Here is a 19290-nt window from a genome sequence, read left to right as displayed (position 1 = left end):
CTCGACGGGCGACCCCCAATTGCATATGTAGAAACCCTTGCAGTCTCCCTTAGGGATGATTTGGTAGTCGTCGTTCGTGTTGCACTGCAGGCTAACGGCGAATGACGCGCGTATTAGCACTGCCACACTCAGAAATACAGAGATACACGTATATTCATACGGCATTGTTAATTTAATAATTATTTGAAGTTCTTTAAATTAAAATGTCTTCCTGTACAACTCGTTAATCCCTGAATCACTATTCCGTTTTGTATGCTTGGGAGGTGCAGCTTGATTGATCTAGATTTTAAAACGCCGTGTGCTTTTATACCCACCAAAGCCTACCTTTGGGCTTGTCAATGCACTTCGTGTAATCAGAACTTACCCAATAATATATAATGACGCAGGCGCACAACTTTGATTGGTAAAGATTTTATTGCATACTCGGATGTGGTATTAAGTTCAAAAATTACATCAACAGCTTGGGCAACAGCTTTGTGTAAAGCGTATTATTAGCATGGTTTTAAAATAGATACTTATTGCATTCATTTATTTCAAAGATAATTTAATGAGATACTGTCACATCTGCTCAACAGTTAACTACATTTAAATTGACAATTAATTGTATTCGTAATATTCACAGATTTTTTACTGAGATACTGCCACATCTGCTTAACAGAAACACTAATTCTCACAAAATCTAGACAAATAGCGCCACTGATACTCAAACTACATTAACTTTATTATTAATGTTCGGATATATACAAATACGCTTACTATCAAAGTGAAACAAATATAATGTTTATATGTATATATATAGGATCTGATATGTTTCCGTTGATAACACTGCTGGATAGTGTGTCTTTGATAGCACATGACTATGGAAAAGGCCATATGAAACTACATGTATTTAAGAAGCATCATAATGCGTTACAAACATATGAATGACAACTTGTATCATTATTTTGAAGTCGGCCATTCGATACATATACATTTTTATTCAATATCTACCATATCCCCAAAACAGGAAATATGGCAAGTTGTTTTTTTATAACTGAATTTAAGTGGCATCTCATCACAAAACACTATTTTTTATAAGCAATTGGGTTATCATACAAATAATGATTTTAGGTTCCCCAAAACCTAGAGTAGTTACAGAATTCAAAGAAAAAATGGACAATATCACATCAAACAATGATATCCTTAAATAAAGAGTTAAAAACAGCGGAAAGGTACATAGTTAAGGAGAAAATGGAAGTCCTTGAGTAGATGGAGCAATCCACAAAAGTGTTTGAAGGTCATGCACACCGGGTGACAGATCAGTACGTGTAGCAACCCTGATAAAAATGGACTATAGTTAAAGAGGCATTTTTACGTTTGGATAAATTTACAAAATTAAAAAAAAATGTTTCAGATTCGCAAATTTTCGTTTTAGTTATGCTATTTCTGAGGAACAGTAATACTGAACATTTACCATGCTCTTAAATAGCAATTATATGCATCTTTTGACGTTTAAAAACCTGAACATTATAAAGCGTTGCAACGCGCAACGATTGAATAATTTGGAGAATTCTGTTGTTGTCGTTATATTTTGTGAAACTACTAGGATTGCTTATATAAAGTATAAAATACGTCATTCACTGTATGATTACAGATGGCTGATTGGTCTAAGCGGTAGACGTTTACTACAGGACTTCAGGGGTCAGTGATACGAGCTCTGTTGAGGATTACGTTTTTCTTTTTCTTTTTTTAAATTTTATTCTTAAATTTTTAATGGAGCTTTTTAGATCCAATGTTTACATTTATCAATATGAAGCACTTAATGACAAACTTCAATACAAGCCAAAATCTGTGAAAAGGCCCCTTTAAAACTATACCCGCACAAGTCTAGAAGAAATCCAGCATATTTATTGGAATATAAACGAAGAAAACCGGCTTGAATACTGTAGTTAAGTGTATGATTTAGAAAAATTGAGCAAGAACTCAACTATGGTTATTAAAACAATTACAAAAATAGCAGAATCAGCATGGGCATTAAAATAATATACAAAATAGTAAAGCGCATTGTTTAAAATGTAAGCTATTCACACTTTTGACGGATTCACCTTCATCTTGTTATCTAAACATAACGATATTGGATTTAGTGAGCAGATTAAACAGCCGTGAGATTTGACAACATCATTGCACTACTTTGAATGTGGTCATAACAAAGGCTCAGGCTATAGCAAATTTGGAACCACAAAGCTCAATGCAGATTACGCCGTGAAAAAGGAATAGTTCTGATCCGAGACACACATATTACTTTGTCTGGTGTGTCATGCTTCAACCCATGACAGTGCAATTAATTACGAATTGATGACAAAAGGGGATGATGAGACCAATAAAGCTATAGTTGACCAAAGTAACCTGCGAAAGGTTCCATAAAGATACATGCTGTAGTTGGGGCAGAATCTGGCACCACTGTATGGGTGCACAATACAAGTTGTGCTTGTTCTGACTGTTTTAAAGAGGATATTTTAATGTTACATCAAACTGTACATGAGGAAAATAATTTTGGAAAAGCAAACCGATACTGATCATTCGGATGATTTCACAAAAGCAGCAAGAGACGAACCTATTAATTGAGATAACCAAAGATGGGCAAAATTAACAGAGACACAAGTGGAATTAGAAAAGGTGCATGACTGCGTATAAAGCAATACAACATTGCCTTGTATGGATTTGCTTTCATTCTAAATTTTAATTTATATGCCATTGGTTGTTATAATTTAATCTGAACTGGGTTACATAACTCATCCTCATGCTACACCCACATACACTACCCTCATTCTCAACTCACATACACTACCCTCATGCTAAACCCACATACACTACCCTCATGCTCAACCCACAAACACTACCATCATACTACACCCAAATACACTACCCTCATGCTCAACCCACATACTCTACCCTCATGCTCAACACACATACACTACCTTCATGCTCGACCCACATACACTAACCTCATGCTCAAACCACATACACTACCCTCATGCTCAACCCACATACACTACCTTATGCTACACTCACATACACTACCCTCATGCTCAACCCACATAAATTACTCTCATGCTCAATACACATACACTACCCTCATGCTCAACCCACATAAACTACTCTCATGCTCAACCCACATACACTTCCCTCATGTTCAACCCACGTTCATGTCCCTCATGCTACAACCACGTACCTCACTATCATGCTACATCCACATATTGCAATCCTCTTTTTTGATATTTTACTCCAAATAATTACCAAAATAATTGTAATACTTTTACGGCTTGCATTTCTTACGGAGCCTAGCGTAAAATTCACAAGACCGGAACTGGAACTTGTAGTTTTTAAGGGTTTTGCAGATTTTACGCTACAGCGGAATGATTTCTGAAATCTAGGTTGAAACCGCAATACCTAGAGGCTTCGCATTTGGTTTGGAATATCGCACAGCGCCATAGAGATCCCGTACACAGATCGTTCTATGTGTGCCCTGGGGGTTGAACCTGGCTTACCGTCAAGGTCACATGGTGTATACAGAGTTACATAGCAATATTACTGAAACAATGTTTGTTCGGAACCACAAAGCCCACTTCTGCAAAATGTGTGTTAGTGGTCATCTACAAAGATTGTTCTTATTATTCCACGTCCCGGCAGCCTCATGGTTACATGGACTTACAGGGAAATATCTGCAATTTTGGAATGTTGTATCCCATAGTGATCCTTTATAACACAAAAGGGCCATAGTTGTCCTTCAGCGCTCGACTGAGTTCAACGACACCAATTGGTGAAGAGTTGATATGATAGAAAGTAAGAACTTAATAAGTGAACAATATTATATTTTAGGAAGGGAAACGGGGTTTACACGTTGTTTTATGAAGGTACACATTTTTTCAAAGTTGTTTCAAAATCCATAAATACATGACAAAGTTATGACTGATACAGGGTATTTTGAATAGACGTGCAGACGTACAGAGGAACCGTGCGACTGCTTTATTCCGCCTTCTTCGAATGATGCACAAACCTATTGGAACATGGAATAAAGATAACACACAAATGAGACACACGAGTAAAGTGTACTATCATTAATACAATTACAGTCAAAGGGATGTTACAAAGTCTATCCCAAAGCCAATATTACTTACAGTTCATTTACCCTGATTTTATCTCATTATAGACATCGCTCAAACGAATTTTCTTATAAAATTCTATCAGAATTAATAGTTACTAGCCTCAAGATTTATTTTTTCTGTCAAAGATTTGAGCTGGTGGCATTGGACGCACGTGACCCAGATTAAAACTCGGTCTAGATACTGCCCTTATTATTCGGACCAACTATCATTAAAATGGAATGCTCCTCGGGAGTGGTTCTGAAAGACGCACAAAACACACTGGATCACATGACGACGGAAACCGAAAAGAGGGTGATCACATTGACTCATCGTCAGCTTTTCGTGCTTAGATGGCTAAACGTTTCAAATTTTACCCATGTCGCGAAAACTGGCCACCCCAGAGTAAATGTCGCTTACAAAGACTCACAATAGCTACTTAGTTTGCAATAAAACTGATAGGCCTAAAGGTTTCATAATTTGTAAATATGTTTTTGCGATCACATCTGGCTTCACTCCAGGAACATTTCATATATGACAATATCTAGCGATCTACTACCAAGATAATTGCAAGGATGTCTTATGGGGAAAATAAACGCAGTCGTCGTCCCAAATTTCAAACATCAAAGAAGCATATTACACTTTTTTCTTCATTTAATAAGTTATACCCAATCTTAATAAAGGTTCGAGGAACTTTTCCATCACAATTCTTATTTTCCTTACTCTTATCTAGAAAACCATCCTCCCACACTGTTGTGCCCTTTAACATCGTTCATGTCTCGCAAATCACTGTCATGTCTCCACCTACATCTCTTTTGTCACCTTCGACATACCGATTTCTTTCTCCCACCTCTCTTACCTTTCTACACCCACATGTCTCCTCCCAACTACCTCCTATCTTAAACCTCGTGTATGACTCCCACCTTTCTTGCACCATACCTCTCTAACCTGTTTACTCTAAAATGTCTCACCTTACCTCTCTCATATATCCAACCACTATGCTGTTACCTCCTCAGTCCTTTTTCTAACACATCAATATGTCTCCTTCTATCTCATGCTACCTGTCTCTTCATCCTTTGCATTGTCGCATCATACCACTTTCCTGTATAATCTCTGCCAACTCCCCTCACCCTCACGATCGCCAACTCTCCTGTATACTTTAAATTTTAACAAGGATTCGCTAAGATTTGATCGTGTGAAGTTGACCTGGCTGGCAACCTAGTTTTGGAGGCACGTGACCCAGATTGAAATCAGCTTAGAAAATTCGAAAACAAACCTCTAGTAGAAACTGTGACATTAACGCAACGCGAAACGAATTAATAATTTGGAGAGTTCTGTTGTTATATTTCGTGAAACTACGAGGATTGGTTATATAAAGTATAAAATACATCTGTCATTGTATCCGAAAGGATGGCTGAGTGGTCTAAGTAGTTAACTTTTTACTCCAGGACTCCAGGGGTTAGTGGTTCGAGCCCTGTTGAGGGTTACCTTTTTGTCTTTTTTAAATTTTATTCTTAATTTTTTACTAGAGCTTTTAAGATCCAATGTTTACATTTATATAGATAATGCATTTAATGACAAACTTCAAAACATGCATAAATAAGTGAAAAGGCCCCTTTAATATGTTGAACGTGTACCAGAGCTGACGACGAAAAATGGTTATTTTAATTTCAAACAATTTGATGAATAGCTAATCATATGATTATTAAAATACAAATTACCTTAAAATTTGCCATATTTACCTTTTTTTGTTTCTGGAGTTTTTTTGTGTTGTTATGTTTTGTTTGCTTAACATTTAAACAATTGATCAAACAATGCCCTTTGGATGAACACCAATACCATATATGAATTATATCGGATCCAGTTAATATGGCGTTTTGAAAATATCATATTAAAGTGGGCATCATAAAATATATTTATTCTCTATCAATCATTTTAATCTGAAGTATTGTTCACAGTACTGCTCTATAAAATGTTGAAAATTAATTGTGCTAAATTCTGTATTTAATGAACTGATGTTCTAGAACGAATACATAAGCGTACAACAATTAATGTTGTTTTTGTTTGTTTTTAATTTAATTAACAACAGGGCAGTGATGTGTTTGATTTTTTTGAACATGGAAATCATTCAACCGACAACAATTCATTTAAAAATCGACCTTTTGATTCACCTGTTTAATGAAGGTGCAGTTCAAAAACAACAAATCGTGCACACGAATACGCCCCTACATCATATGATTGTTATAAAGGTAACACGTCACGCTAAGTTTATGATCATGTAGACAAAAGAAATATAAATTCATCATTGACATTAAAAAAAGTTACAGAGTGGAAAACAATTCTGGATGGAAAACTGACGGTAATATTACAATAAGGTTTCTTTCGTTGCGTTATTAAAATGGTCAAATTATTTTTATAAATCAAAGCTCCACATGTTGTTACTCTGAAGTCATCAATTTATTAGATAAGTGCGTAAGAAAATTAAGAAATAATATGTGCAATAATATTTGTTTTCTGTTTGAAAACATATAAACCAAGCACAGATTACATCAAATAAAATATGCCTTAATATGTTGCAGACGCATGTGGAATTCTACTTATATCGTACGCCGAGTTTAATTATTAAAATCATCGGTTTTTTATAAGTAATATTTTGTCTTCCCAGTGGAACATTCAGTCTGTATCTTTCATTCATAATTTAAGTAATCAAAAATAATGACATGAGCATCTTTAAAATTAAAACTGTTTATGAGAAAATCATTTTCAAGTTATATGAATTATTCGCTCATACAGGGGAAAAATAAACTGAAGAAAATGACACATTGGTAAAGAAAAACTATTGTAGTGTGGTTTTTTTTTTCAAAGTACCTAATAGACATATACTATTTGATTAACATATGTACCTAAATACAAATCCGTTCAAAATCCACCAGTATGTATATAATCTTTAAAATTGTGTGCAATAATCAAGTTATGTCAATAAAATGTCAAAAATGTGTGGTATAAAGTAATAATAATTTTACAATGAGAAAACAAGTGCAGAATAATTGAGTATCGTTGCATTTATAATCAAAGCGCTGAAGGCACTGAAGTTGTTCGCTATTGCATAATTTAAGACGCATCTCATTTTTCAGAATTAATCGCAAGTTTGAAGTTTGAAATGAACACAAGCCATTCAAATTTATAAAGAGTGCGTCTTAACGCATGGGTCGAGATGGGTGTGCACTTTTTAACATTCTATTTATTTTATGGAAATAACCTAGACAAAATAACAACAACATGGCCATTTATTGACGTTCAGAAAGCATAGTAAGTATGATGAAAATGGTAATGAGAACTGAATATAAACACAATTTGCAATCACCATCATAATAAATGAATAATGTTTGAATATCAAATACATATCTTACTAAGAATATGATTTAATTAAGAAAATTTCCTGTACAAAACTTTTGATTTTTGACATCATATACAAATTCAAAATATACAATAACATATTTGATGACAATAAATAAAAAATAAATCTGCGAGCATTACTTTTTACTCACGAACATGGTAGTCATAAAGACAGCCCTGTTGACCCGTACTTTGTTGTTTATGAATTACTTGTTACCCTAGCAGTTCACACGGTGTCAACAACTCTTACCTAAACATAGGTAAAGAGCAGTAATACGCTTTTTCGGCGTAGCGGTTTTACCCAGCTTTTTACCTTAAATGACTTTTACAAAACGCCAGCAGACACGCATGAATATATTCGAATATTTCATAGGATTATTCGAGATAAAACCTCTGAACTTTGGCCACATCACTGTGTCTGTGTTCAGCGCAAAGGATATATCACTGTTCAATGTAAGGAATTCCGGACTACTCTCTGTATGTTCAAATGCAACAAATTGTGGCCCACTTACAATTTCGAGTTAAAATCCATTTCGCAGAATTTCAGAGTCAGTACTCGTTCCCTAAATCGTCCGGGGAATATATAATTTACTATCGATAAACACAGTTTTGCATTCAAGATAAGAAAACAAATAGTAAAGTGTCACGATAAGAGGAAAATCGTTTAATAATCTAACCACAAATGTTTGCCGTACTCGGTCAGCACGTCAAGAAATCGTTCCTAAACGCATGGATAGGCTGCCCTTATTTACAAGTTTGCTTTTTTGAATACAATTGTGTATCGAAAAGCATTGTGCTAAAACGTGACATTTACAACTCGCGATGAGATTTTTAATGACCCTTGTCATGCGAAAATGGGTCTTATTCCATATGCGCTCATCATATCCATAGCACACTCAGTCTGCGCATCTCTCAGTCTGGTCGGGAGATACATAAATATATCTGTTCTGTTTATAGCGAACAGCATCGCCTCTAACAAAACTGCGCAAATGCACAGGTTGGGCCTAAGATACGCTGGCCGAAACGCATACGACCCAAAGTGTTATTTAAATTTGTCGAAAGAAAACTGCGTGTAAATCAAATATTAACATACGATATATTTCGATGGTGAAGAAATACACTCATAATTAGGCACGTGAAGACACATATGATGTGCACTCCCGTAGTACACTTTTTATCTACTTACACTAATACGTGGTACTCCCGTAGTATAATTTTTATCTACTTACACTAATGTGTGGTTTGACAATGATAAGTTGATAACACAATTTCCATGCGGTGAATATGTGATTAACAAGTTAACAAACACAATAGTTAAACTTTTGTTTTCTATTAAATTATTTAGAAACGTCAATTTCAAACTTTATTTCAAAGTCAGCATTTACGACGAATACCTTTTAAAAAGATATTTTTTGTTATATTTTGTTGTTTTTTATATTCGGTTTTAGCGAATATAAAGCCTTTTTGTTGTTGTCTATAATAAACCTGTAGTAATTGGTGTGAAACGTAAATTGCAAACTTTATTTCAAAGTCTAGCGATTATATAGCATGTTTGTTGTCTACAGTATGCATGTAGTAATTGGTGAACTCATGCTCAACGTTTTATTAATTGAGAACTGGGAATGTAAACAAACTTAACCTTCTACTATTGCATTGTTAGCACCTGTGAATACAAAAGATCGCCGCTATCTGCTGAGAACAAAAGAATGTTTCGCAGGCATATTAAATTTAACCCCGATGAAGCAGCATGCACTATAAACGAGGTTACACAACATCCCACTACACTTGTTTATCATCATCCTATGATGGCAGATGCAGCGGTTATCGTTCTTAGCGTAATTAAGAGCAGACCGATTTTCAACGCGCAGTATTAACCTTAGTTGTCCGCAAGCGAACAACTAAAAAATTACGTTTGACATTATATTGTTACAATGCTCTTTTCCTGTATATTCATCCTCTTAACACATTAACAGATTCTATTATAAATGCACACAGTTCAAACAAGAATGAAGCTTTTTCTTGAAGTTTAATGTGTTTTCTTATAAATTAAAGTCAGTAGATGCGTAGATAATAATTTTTTGAAGTTACAGGCAAATTTTAGAATGGTACCCTAGCAACCATGAATTTGTGAGATATTTCCTATCAATCTGTTCAGTCTAAATTTTGATGGGAAAACATCTGAATTTTTAAGCAATTTTGATATACTTTATTAGAAGCTTTCCTTACCTGGCAAACACACAACCGTTCATTATTTGAAATTAAGATTGTGCAATATCATTTGTTTTTAACTTCTCATCCGAAAAAATAGTTTGAATTTCTAAATATATCACACAATGGTCGGTCCTTTTCACAAAGTATTTCCCTGTACTAGTCATTTACCCATGTCTTTTCGTTATGAACATGACCACAGTGGGGCGAGGTAGTCTTTTTTAAATGGCAATATTGAAAACTCAAAAAAACATTAATATCCGCAAACCACTGGCTGATTAAAAAACCTTAAAGTAGAGATGTTTATTGGCGGAAATTTTGATTAACTGCCTTCAAATTATTTTATCGAATTAAAATACATAATGTCTAGGCTAGCCGATTATCTAATGACATATTCCATGGATAATTTGAAACTAAATTTAAAATTAGGGCTGTTACTGTAAATCATTACACAAAGTCGTCAGCAGTGAACGTTAATCATGCTAGAACATTCTTTCGAGCAATCGAGGGCTATCTTGCCACTTTTGTTTCAGTTCATTTGGAAAATAGCATATATTTTTTAGCTTGTATTAGCTTGTCGTTTGTCTTTTAGACTTATAACTTTGAAGTACGGTGGAAATTTCAAAAATCACATCTCGCTAAATTTAATTGTGAAATAACAAGTCTTCCGATGTACAATCCTGTAATACATTTATTTTATATAACATGGATTTCAACAAAAATCAACTCACGATGCGCACTATAATAAACAAGACTATTGCCAAGCAATATAAGTCCCCTACCGGTGAAACTACACCATTTTCAGATTTATTTATTTATATATATTTTTTGCCATAGCAATAAAAAATAAAATTACGTACATAATGTCCATATTGCCATCTGTCTATGTTTCAAGTTTCATGAAAAAATATGAAGAACTTTTAAAGTTATCGCTGCATCCAGAAAAGTGTGACAGACTGACTGACAGACAGACAGACAGACAGACAGACAGACAGACAGACTTACAGACAGAGCGCGAACCATACGTCTCCTCCGGTTTCACCGGTAGGGGACAAAAATATGAGCATCATTTCATACAAAGAATCACGTCATTATTACGTTGTGGTTTACACACACTCAGCGTCAAGGCCCGATCAATCAACGTCTCATTTAACAGGATTTCACATATTTAGAAATATACACAAAACAAGCTTTATTTTTAAACACAACTTTGCGTCAATTAATAAAACGTCTATTTAATAAAAAAATTATAGTATCATTAGTTTTGCAACAATATGTAGCTACAATAAAAAGTAGTTGTTTCGTTGACGTGGATACTTTTACTTAATACATTTGTTTCAATAGATTCTGAATTAATTTATTTTTTGTTAATATGAAGTAAAAATGATATAGTATGATTTCAAGAAAAGGAAAGCATATATAACTGTGAGTATTTATATTGCATAACCCATCAATAAGTGGACTTTCACAACAAAAATATAAAGTCATACTACCCAGTACAAGACGAACAAACATGTCATGAATTATGTTGCATATCGCATAATAAATGTCAAAAAAAGAAGATAAAAAGTACGTATACATATAAAAAAGATTGCAAACAAAACATTATTATCACAGAATCATGTGTTTCCGAGTCCATGCAGGGCAAAAAAGTGAAGAATTTGTCCTAGAACGTTCAGAATCCACGAAGTCGTATTCCACCAAACAAAATTCAATTCAGCAAGAACATAAAATCGTGTATACTCAATCAGTTGTTTTAAAAATGAATCTGCGATGGCAATCAACGCTGGAAAAGTTCGCACTCTCGATACCCAACATTGATGCACTCTCTTAGCTGAAAAACAAAACGTCACTCATGAAAACGAAAGTTTTGATTGGGTACCATTCAACACAAATACTGTTGCATTTTTTATGGCGCACTTATACATTTAGGCGTGTGTTTATTTTTGTGAGAAGATGAACAAAAAATTATGACGAACGTCATTTAATGTAATAACATCGGTTAAAGTGTGCGTGCGTTTATATAAAACACTTATATCTAAATTTTTAAATATATGTATTTTTTTCTTCGAACTTCATTCAATCATCGTTCGAATTTTATTGTCACTTATGTTCATCTTAATTGTTCATTTTCAAAATTTACTGCTGTTGATGATGATTTATGATATGTTGACAAATACTCTTAAATTCGCGAAGAAAAGCATGTACATGTTAACGTAATATTAAAAGTGATGAGACGGTGGTGGCGGGGTATATGACATGTGTTGATGATTACAATAGTGATGACGAAGACGGACATGTTACATGTAATGTTCAATCGCCGATCCCGATGCATGTGCGTTTTGTCACCATAACAGAGAGATAGGTGTCCTCCGGGCACTCCGGTTGTCCCACCACAGCATAAGACCACACCAAAATTAAATAACTTATATTAAACACTACTTAGTCGGAAATTGCAGCTATATTCCAAAAATGTCTCCCACCTTTAGTGAGTCTGTTAAGCACATTATATAAGAATGCTGGGACACAACATTTTAAGTTACATTCCTGGGTGGAACAAACACGGATATTTCTAAATTTCAGTTTTTAATACGACTGAATTGTTAGCTCGCAAAAGTGGTCGTTATTATATTATGTTCTTAAAAATAAAGTACATAAGATTGAGAATTTAAGATGCCGCATAAACTGAAACACCATGTCCTATTTTCCGAATTCAACTACCCTAAGCTGCGTGTAAGTATTAATAAAACTTTAGAACATCATTTGTAAAAGAAAGCGATCGGACCCAAATAGTGCATATTGCTTACCTAAGCAATAATACAGACTTACCTAGTTTTCATGTACAGAACTGCTCAAATGTGCAAACATGTGTATAAATGTGAGAAAATAATGAGTAGTTCATACTCAACTCTTAGTGGAACAAATCAAATGTTTCCATGGCACCTACACATAACAGAAATATATAATAAAAAACTCACATACACATTTTAATTCAAGACGCGTTTTTTTCTATTGTAAATGAAGATGAAAATTTGAGAGCAAAATAGTGACATGTTCACACATTGTATGCCCCCTCCCCCCGCCATGATAAACGCGGAAAAAGCATATAGTGTTATCCGTGTGCGTGTGTGTGTTTATGTGGGGCATTACGTGTCCGGGTCATAACTTTTTTGTACATGATGACATTTCAAAATAAATAAAAATTAACTGATCACAGTGAACACTTGGGAGTTTGTGCATATATATATATATATATATATATATATATATATATATATATATATATATATATATATATATATATAACTTGTCCGTGCATAATGTTTTTACAGCCATGTCGGTCGCTTCAAGATCAATATCACAGTGGACGCTTGAAGTTGTTTGCATATCCCTTATACATTGTATGTTTATTGTGAAAGTACATTTTCATTTTCGTCCGTAATGTTGTTGTGTATGATGTGATTACAAATTCCAGACTACGTGTTGCGTGAAACAACCATTTTGTCAAGGTCTTCAAGGTCAAGGTCACAGTGATTACGTAAACTTTTCGGATGACATGAAGCTCGTGTAAAAGGTTAACTTCCACAAAGCACCGATGACTTGAGAAACCTTAAGTATATTGAACACATTTGTATCAATAGGTCTCTTTGATACAATGATTCGGATTTTTGTGACTGCAGTGATTTGTGATGAACAGTGTGGCTTTGTGTACATTATTTCACGCCGACATTTTGCTTGCCCCAACAATGGTGCTCGCTTTTAGGTCAATATCACAATTGTTAATTACGCTTATGCGTATTTAAAGTTGAAAAGAACTGGTACATACATGCTGTGTTTACTTTTTTTGTTAAAATTATGTCGGCAACACAACATTCGTGTCTGCGTCCAGTAATATACTGCGGGGCATCATTGACTTTTGCAAACATTTCTAGATGATCGAATAAAAAATGTCATTTAATGAATAAATAAACAATAATATAATATTGTAAATAGTCTAAAGTACTTATAATAGAATGAAAAGAAATGTTGAATGTAACAGTCTGCGCGCCATGGGATTCGAGCCCAGGACATCTCGCGGTAAAAGGTAATGATCTACCTCTACAACTCTGAAGCATTTGATTTACAACGTCAATTATTGGGACTGCTATCTTGTTTGATTGAGATCAAATTTTTGTAGCTTATCGCTCGTACTGACAAAGCGTTCGATGTGACGGTCATTTAGAGGCGATATTACACGAACTTAATAACAGTTAAATGCAACAATTTCTTTTTAAAGAAATCATTGTCCTGCAACTATTTCGAATAATCAAAAGGGGTTGTGTAATGCCAAAAGCCTCAGTTACTCGTGTCGCATTGTTATTCACGAAATCCCCATGCTAATGTGTCAGCAATTTTAACCAAAAAAAAATTCACGATTGTTTAATACCAAAAAATGTGCCTTTCTTTTGTCCCTGTAATTAACACTTTGTACTTTTTACCCATGTCAAGATTGTGTCTGTCCGTTTTAGTTAAATGTTTCATTGCGAACAGTTAAAATGGTATCTACTGATTAAAAAAAAATCAATTTGGTGTGTTAATGATAAATTTCAGGTCTTAAAAGTTGTCACTCGAAATTTGAAACAAATGTATTTGCAGTAACAGTTGGTGTAGTATAACCTTAAAACTGTTAGTGTCATACAACCTGACTCTTCAATTTAGAGGTACGATTCATAGTCAAAATGGTGGCAAGAAAGCGTTTTCATTTTGAAGAAAGAATAACAATAAATATATGTAAAGTAAGTAAACCAAGTACAGTGTATGTTTTCATCCTGTCTTTGCAGTTTCTGCCATTATGTCCCTACTAATGAGTATATGATATGAAGATTAAATGTGCTAAGCCCTACCCATTTCAATAAAAATCCCATAATACCTTGCGTATTTCTTAGCAGTTACTGTCTATGCAATAACAACGGTAAACTGTTACTGCAAATACACATTTTATAACTGCAGAAATATTTGCTAAGTGTTTGGTGTTTTCAGACTATTTTAACCAACCTCATAGTTGTCATTATAATTTTAATGTTATTTTTTTTTTTAAATATATCATTGCATGTTAATCTCATACACACAATATATTTGTGTAAGCGATAAAAGCTTCTTTTTTTGTTATTGCAGATACAATAAATTGTTACTGTACAGACATTTAAGGTATTTTATTAATTCATTGATGAAATCAGTAATGATGCAGATAAAGTAATTTCGTTGACATATTGGGTGATTTTTGTTGATAATATTTCCTGTTTGTAATCATTTAATTGGTATTAAACATTGCAAAATAATCAAATTTCAACAATAAAAGTTTCTGAAAATACTGGTATCTGTACAGAAAATACATTCAACAAAAAAAATGTTCATTTATCGTATTGAATAATCATTTACTTCCATATACAGGTTTCTTTTAAACTTTGCAATCAAAACTTTTCTCGCTACATTTGGTTACATTTCAATGTTTCTAAACTAAAATGTATAAAAGCAGCAACGTGTTCGTTATGTCGTTACTACAAAGATCTTCACTGTTAACGTAAAGGCATTTTAAGGAATATTTCTTATGCATCTGGTACACACTCAATGATCAGTAACACTATTTTGACTTATTTAGAAGATATTTTCAATTCAGTGATTTAATGGCTATGTTTATTATAAATATCAAATACAAATTAGTAAATATATCAGCTGTTCAAAAGTGTTACTGCAAATACATTAACTGTTATTACAGAGAAATATACAAACGTTTTCATACAATTTAGCGATTTGAAAAATATATAGAGCTCTGAAAATATTAAAAATGGAAATCCAATAAGATCAGTTTATCCTTAGAAAGAAAACGTCAATGTTAGAGATTTTAATAGATTAATATTGCCACGTACGCAAACAAGTTCAGAGCCAGTCAATATTATGTGGACAAGTCATAGACAAGATATTTCGCTTGAGCACTGGGTACCTAATCATTTTGTACCTTTAGTGCCATTTATAACTCCCGATAAAGACTGTGAGACCACTGCTGCAGTAAATAGAACAGTAGAGAGTGAACAGCCCGATACATGTGACACAGATACAAATACGTTGAAGGAAATATTGCCAAATTCAAAGAATGAATGTAATGAAACCGAGAAAACCACTGCTGAAGTAAATAGAAAAGTAAAGAGTGAAAAATCTGAAACATGTGACGCAGATATATTGAAGGAAACATTGCCAAACACAAAAAATGAACGTAACGAAACCGAAAAAAACCACAGCTGAAGTAAATAATAGAACAGTACAGAGTGAGAATCTTGAAACATGTGACACAGATACATTAAAGGAAACGTTGCAAAATGCAAACAATGATTGTAACAAAACCAATAAAACCACAGCTAAAGTAAATAAAACAGAAGATAGTGAAAAGCAAGATATATTTTACACAGATGCATCGACTGAAACATGGCCAAATACAAAGAATGAATGTAACAGTACTGTTAACACGAAAGCTTAAACTGAACGTTGTAGTATCAATAAATAAACTGACAAACCAATTGATAAAGGAAGGAAAACTGGATACAAAAGATAATGTTTCTAATACATAATCGCTTCCTGATGACAATGTAGATAAAACTGAAAAAGAAATTCAGTTTGAAAAGCCAGACATGAAACACTTGTTAAGCAAATATGTGATTATCAACTTTGGAGGCAAACCATATCCTGGAAAAGTGATTAACATACATGACACAGATGTGGAAGTTGTTTGTGAAACAAACGGGTTTAAAGAACGAAATTTTTTTACTGGCCAAAAGCAATTAAATACATTGCTTGGTATAATTACGACGAAGTAGTAACAACTATTCCTAAACCTAGACATATTCGAAAAACAAACCGTTTTGAAATTGAAGAGAACTGTTGGAACAAAATGAAGAGGGATAAAGGTTCACTTGGAGAAGCAAGATCTGAATCAAATAAAGTTAACCCCATTGATTTATGTAAACCATAAGAAACATTGGCAGATGGACATTCATTGGAAGAGAAAAATGAACATATTGACAGCAAAAAAAATAGAGACAGATACATAAATATTGATAAGAAAGAATCATATACACACATGGAAAATATTTATTCTGTCGATGAATTGGATGAAACTAGTGGCAGAATGATTGATGAAAATGTCAATGAAGTAAAGTTTGAATTACCAGATATCAAAGACACCTTGAGTAAATAGGTGATCGTTAACTTTAACGGAAGACCATATCCTGGAAAAGTTATCGAAGTAGATGAAGAAGTGGAGGAAGTCACTTGTATGCACCAAGTTGGAATGAAGAATTCAAACTGCTTCTATCTCTTAAATTAGTTAAGGACATTTCTTTGTATGATTATGATCAAATAGTTACTGTAAAACCTGAGCCAAAGCCGATAGGAAATACAAACCAATTCAAAGTTGATGAATTCATATGGCATGAATCTCCAAAAAAAACTGTAAACTTTTTTCGAGTTTGAAAGAGGAACGTTGGTGTTAATAAAAAGTGTTGTAATTTACTGTTGTACTTAAGTTACTATCACTTTGCTTATGATGAGTAAAAGACTTGTAACAATTAAGATACTAACTGTTGTAAATAAGATTGTATCATTTTGGGTAGTATGGTGAAATAAATAGTTTGATTTTTTTCTTCTAAAATCATCTTACAAATATCTTATACATTGTTTTGAATTGAAAACTTATTATCATTTTGAATTTAACGAGTAAAACAACTTGTTAGAATATTTGATCAAGATTAAAACTGTTGCAATAAGGTAAATTTCATTGCTGTAATTAAGATATCGTCATAGTTATGTTTTCATGAGTAACAATCATAGTATCAGAAATCAATTAATATCAATTCTTGTTTTAACATTTTTTCTAAATTAACAGAAGTCGTTAAACAAATTCGTTTTGTTTTAACAGAAAATAAGTGGTTTGATTATTAATGTTTTGCTCTAGAATGCTATATAGATCGGCTGAAAATTTGCACTCTAAAAGCAGTCATAAAACTTGAAGTATTTACTTTTAGTCTTTGCAGTAACATATTTTTTTTTTGGCAGTAACGTTGATAATAGCACATAGCCATTTGGAATTATTTACTCAACACAAAGTCTAGTATACTGAATATACTGAATATATAATTCTAATTAACATTACAAAAAATTTACTTTGAAATAGTTAATCTTGTGACAATTCTTACTATAATGATCAGCATTTCTTTTTGCAGTAACAAAACTGTTCCTTACAGTAACGGAAAATATTGTTAGAATTTTGTTATGTTAAACGAAAGCATTCTAGTAACATAGGTTCAATGTTAAAGTTAGACGTTTATCAATACTTTGTTTGTATCAAGTATATAGTTTAAATTTTGATTAAATTGATGAAACATTTACAATTTATAAATGTTTTGTCCTTTCAGTAACGGTGAATGGTCATTGCAATAACAGAAAAAAATATTTGAAGTAATGTTAATAATAAAACTTAATCCTTTCAGATTATATGCTGAACAGAACGTATTGGACACTGCTTATAAACATACATAAAAAATACAGAGAAAAAGTTAATCTAGTGACAAATCTAACTGTAATGATCAGCAAGTGTCTTTACAGTTACAGTACTGTTCCTTACAGTAACGGCAAATATTGTTTAGAATTCTGTAGTGTTAAACGAAAGCATTCTAGTCACATTTGTTCAATGTTTTAGTTAAGACATGTATCGATACTATGTTTGTATTTAGTTAATAGTTTCAACTTTGATGTTAAACTGATGAAACATATACGATGTATTTATGTGTTGTCCTTTCAGATACGGTGAATGGTCTTTGCAATAACAAATCCAGAGTGTGCATGACAGGAAAAATGATCAGTTTATCTTATAAAATACGCCAAATATGTTTTTAAAACATCATGCCTATTGTACATTAGTTATTTACACACTACACCACACGTGAAACATTGAACTTATATCACTTAGTAAATGGAAGCGTCGAATAAAATTATTCCTGCATAACCGTGTTTTAGCAAGAGTGATTGGATCTGTTAGTGCATGTTTTGTTGAGAAAAAATCTAAAACCTCTTTGTGTCATATAGTTTTTCCATCTTATCATATTTTATGTGACAACAAAGCCAACTGTAAATATTGGCCGAAAATACACTTTCTCAAGAATTTAGTATTTGTTACTGCAAAGACAACACATAGCAACAGGTGACCTTTGATATTTGTCCGTTTAGTGATTGAGAGTGAATTAAGCTTGTATTTGTCCATATTCCAAATATACAAATGCCTCCTTAATTTCTTACGACAAAAAGAGTAAATCTTTATCAGATTAATATTTCGACATTGTGAATATCCCTTTTCCTTCCAAAAAAAACCCCTCAAATACCACAAGAGTCCGTTAACGGTAAAAATGAAGAACATTTCGAAGTTTAACAGAGTAATACACATATAGTCCGAAATAAACATATAACGAGACCAGATTGATTCATGTCGAAAACAAGCGGCCACGTAGCCAGTCCATATAAATGAGTATATATAGACAAA

At 33.2% G+C, this 19290-nt stretch overlaps 1 protein-coding gene across 1 annotated transcript in view; it reads right to left on the bottom strand.

The window, feature by feature from the left end:
* Nucleotides 1-11469: 11469 nt before the first annotated feature.
* LOC127831159 (uncharacterized) overlaps nt 11470-19290 on the bottom strand; it is a 37380-nt gene continuing 29559 nt past the window's right edge. The window contains exon 5 of the mRNA XM_052356152.1: nt 11470-11559. Coding sequence (XP_052212112.1) covers nt 11556-11559 — 4 coding nt within the window. The 3' untranslated portion in view covers nt 11470-11555. The remainder of the gene's footprint in view (nt 11560-19290) is intronic.

Source organism: Dreissena polymorpha, chromosome 5 (assembly GCF_020536995.1).
Source record: "Dreissena polymorpha isolate Duluth1 chromosome 5, UMN_Dpol_1.0, whole genome shotgun sequence".
Lineage (NCBI taxonomy): Eukaryota > Metazoa > Mollusca > Bivalvia > Myida > Dreissenidae > Dreissena > Dreissena polymorpha.
The sequence above is the reverse complement of the archived record's forward strand: the minus strand, read 5'-3'. Positions and strand labels throughout refer to the sequence as shown.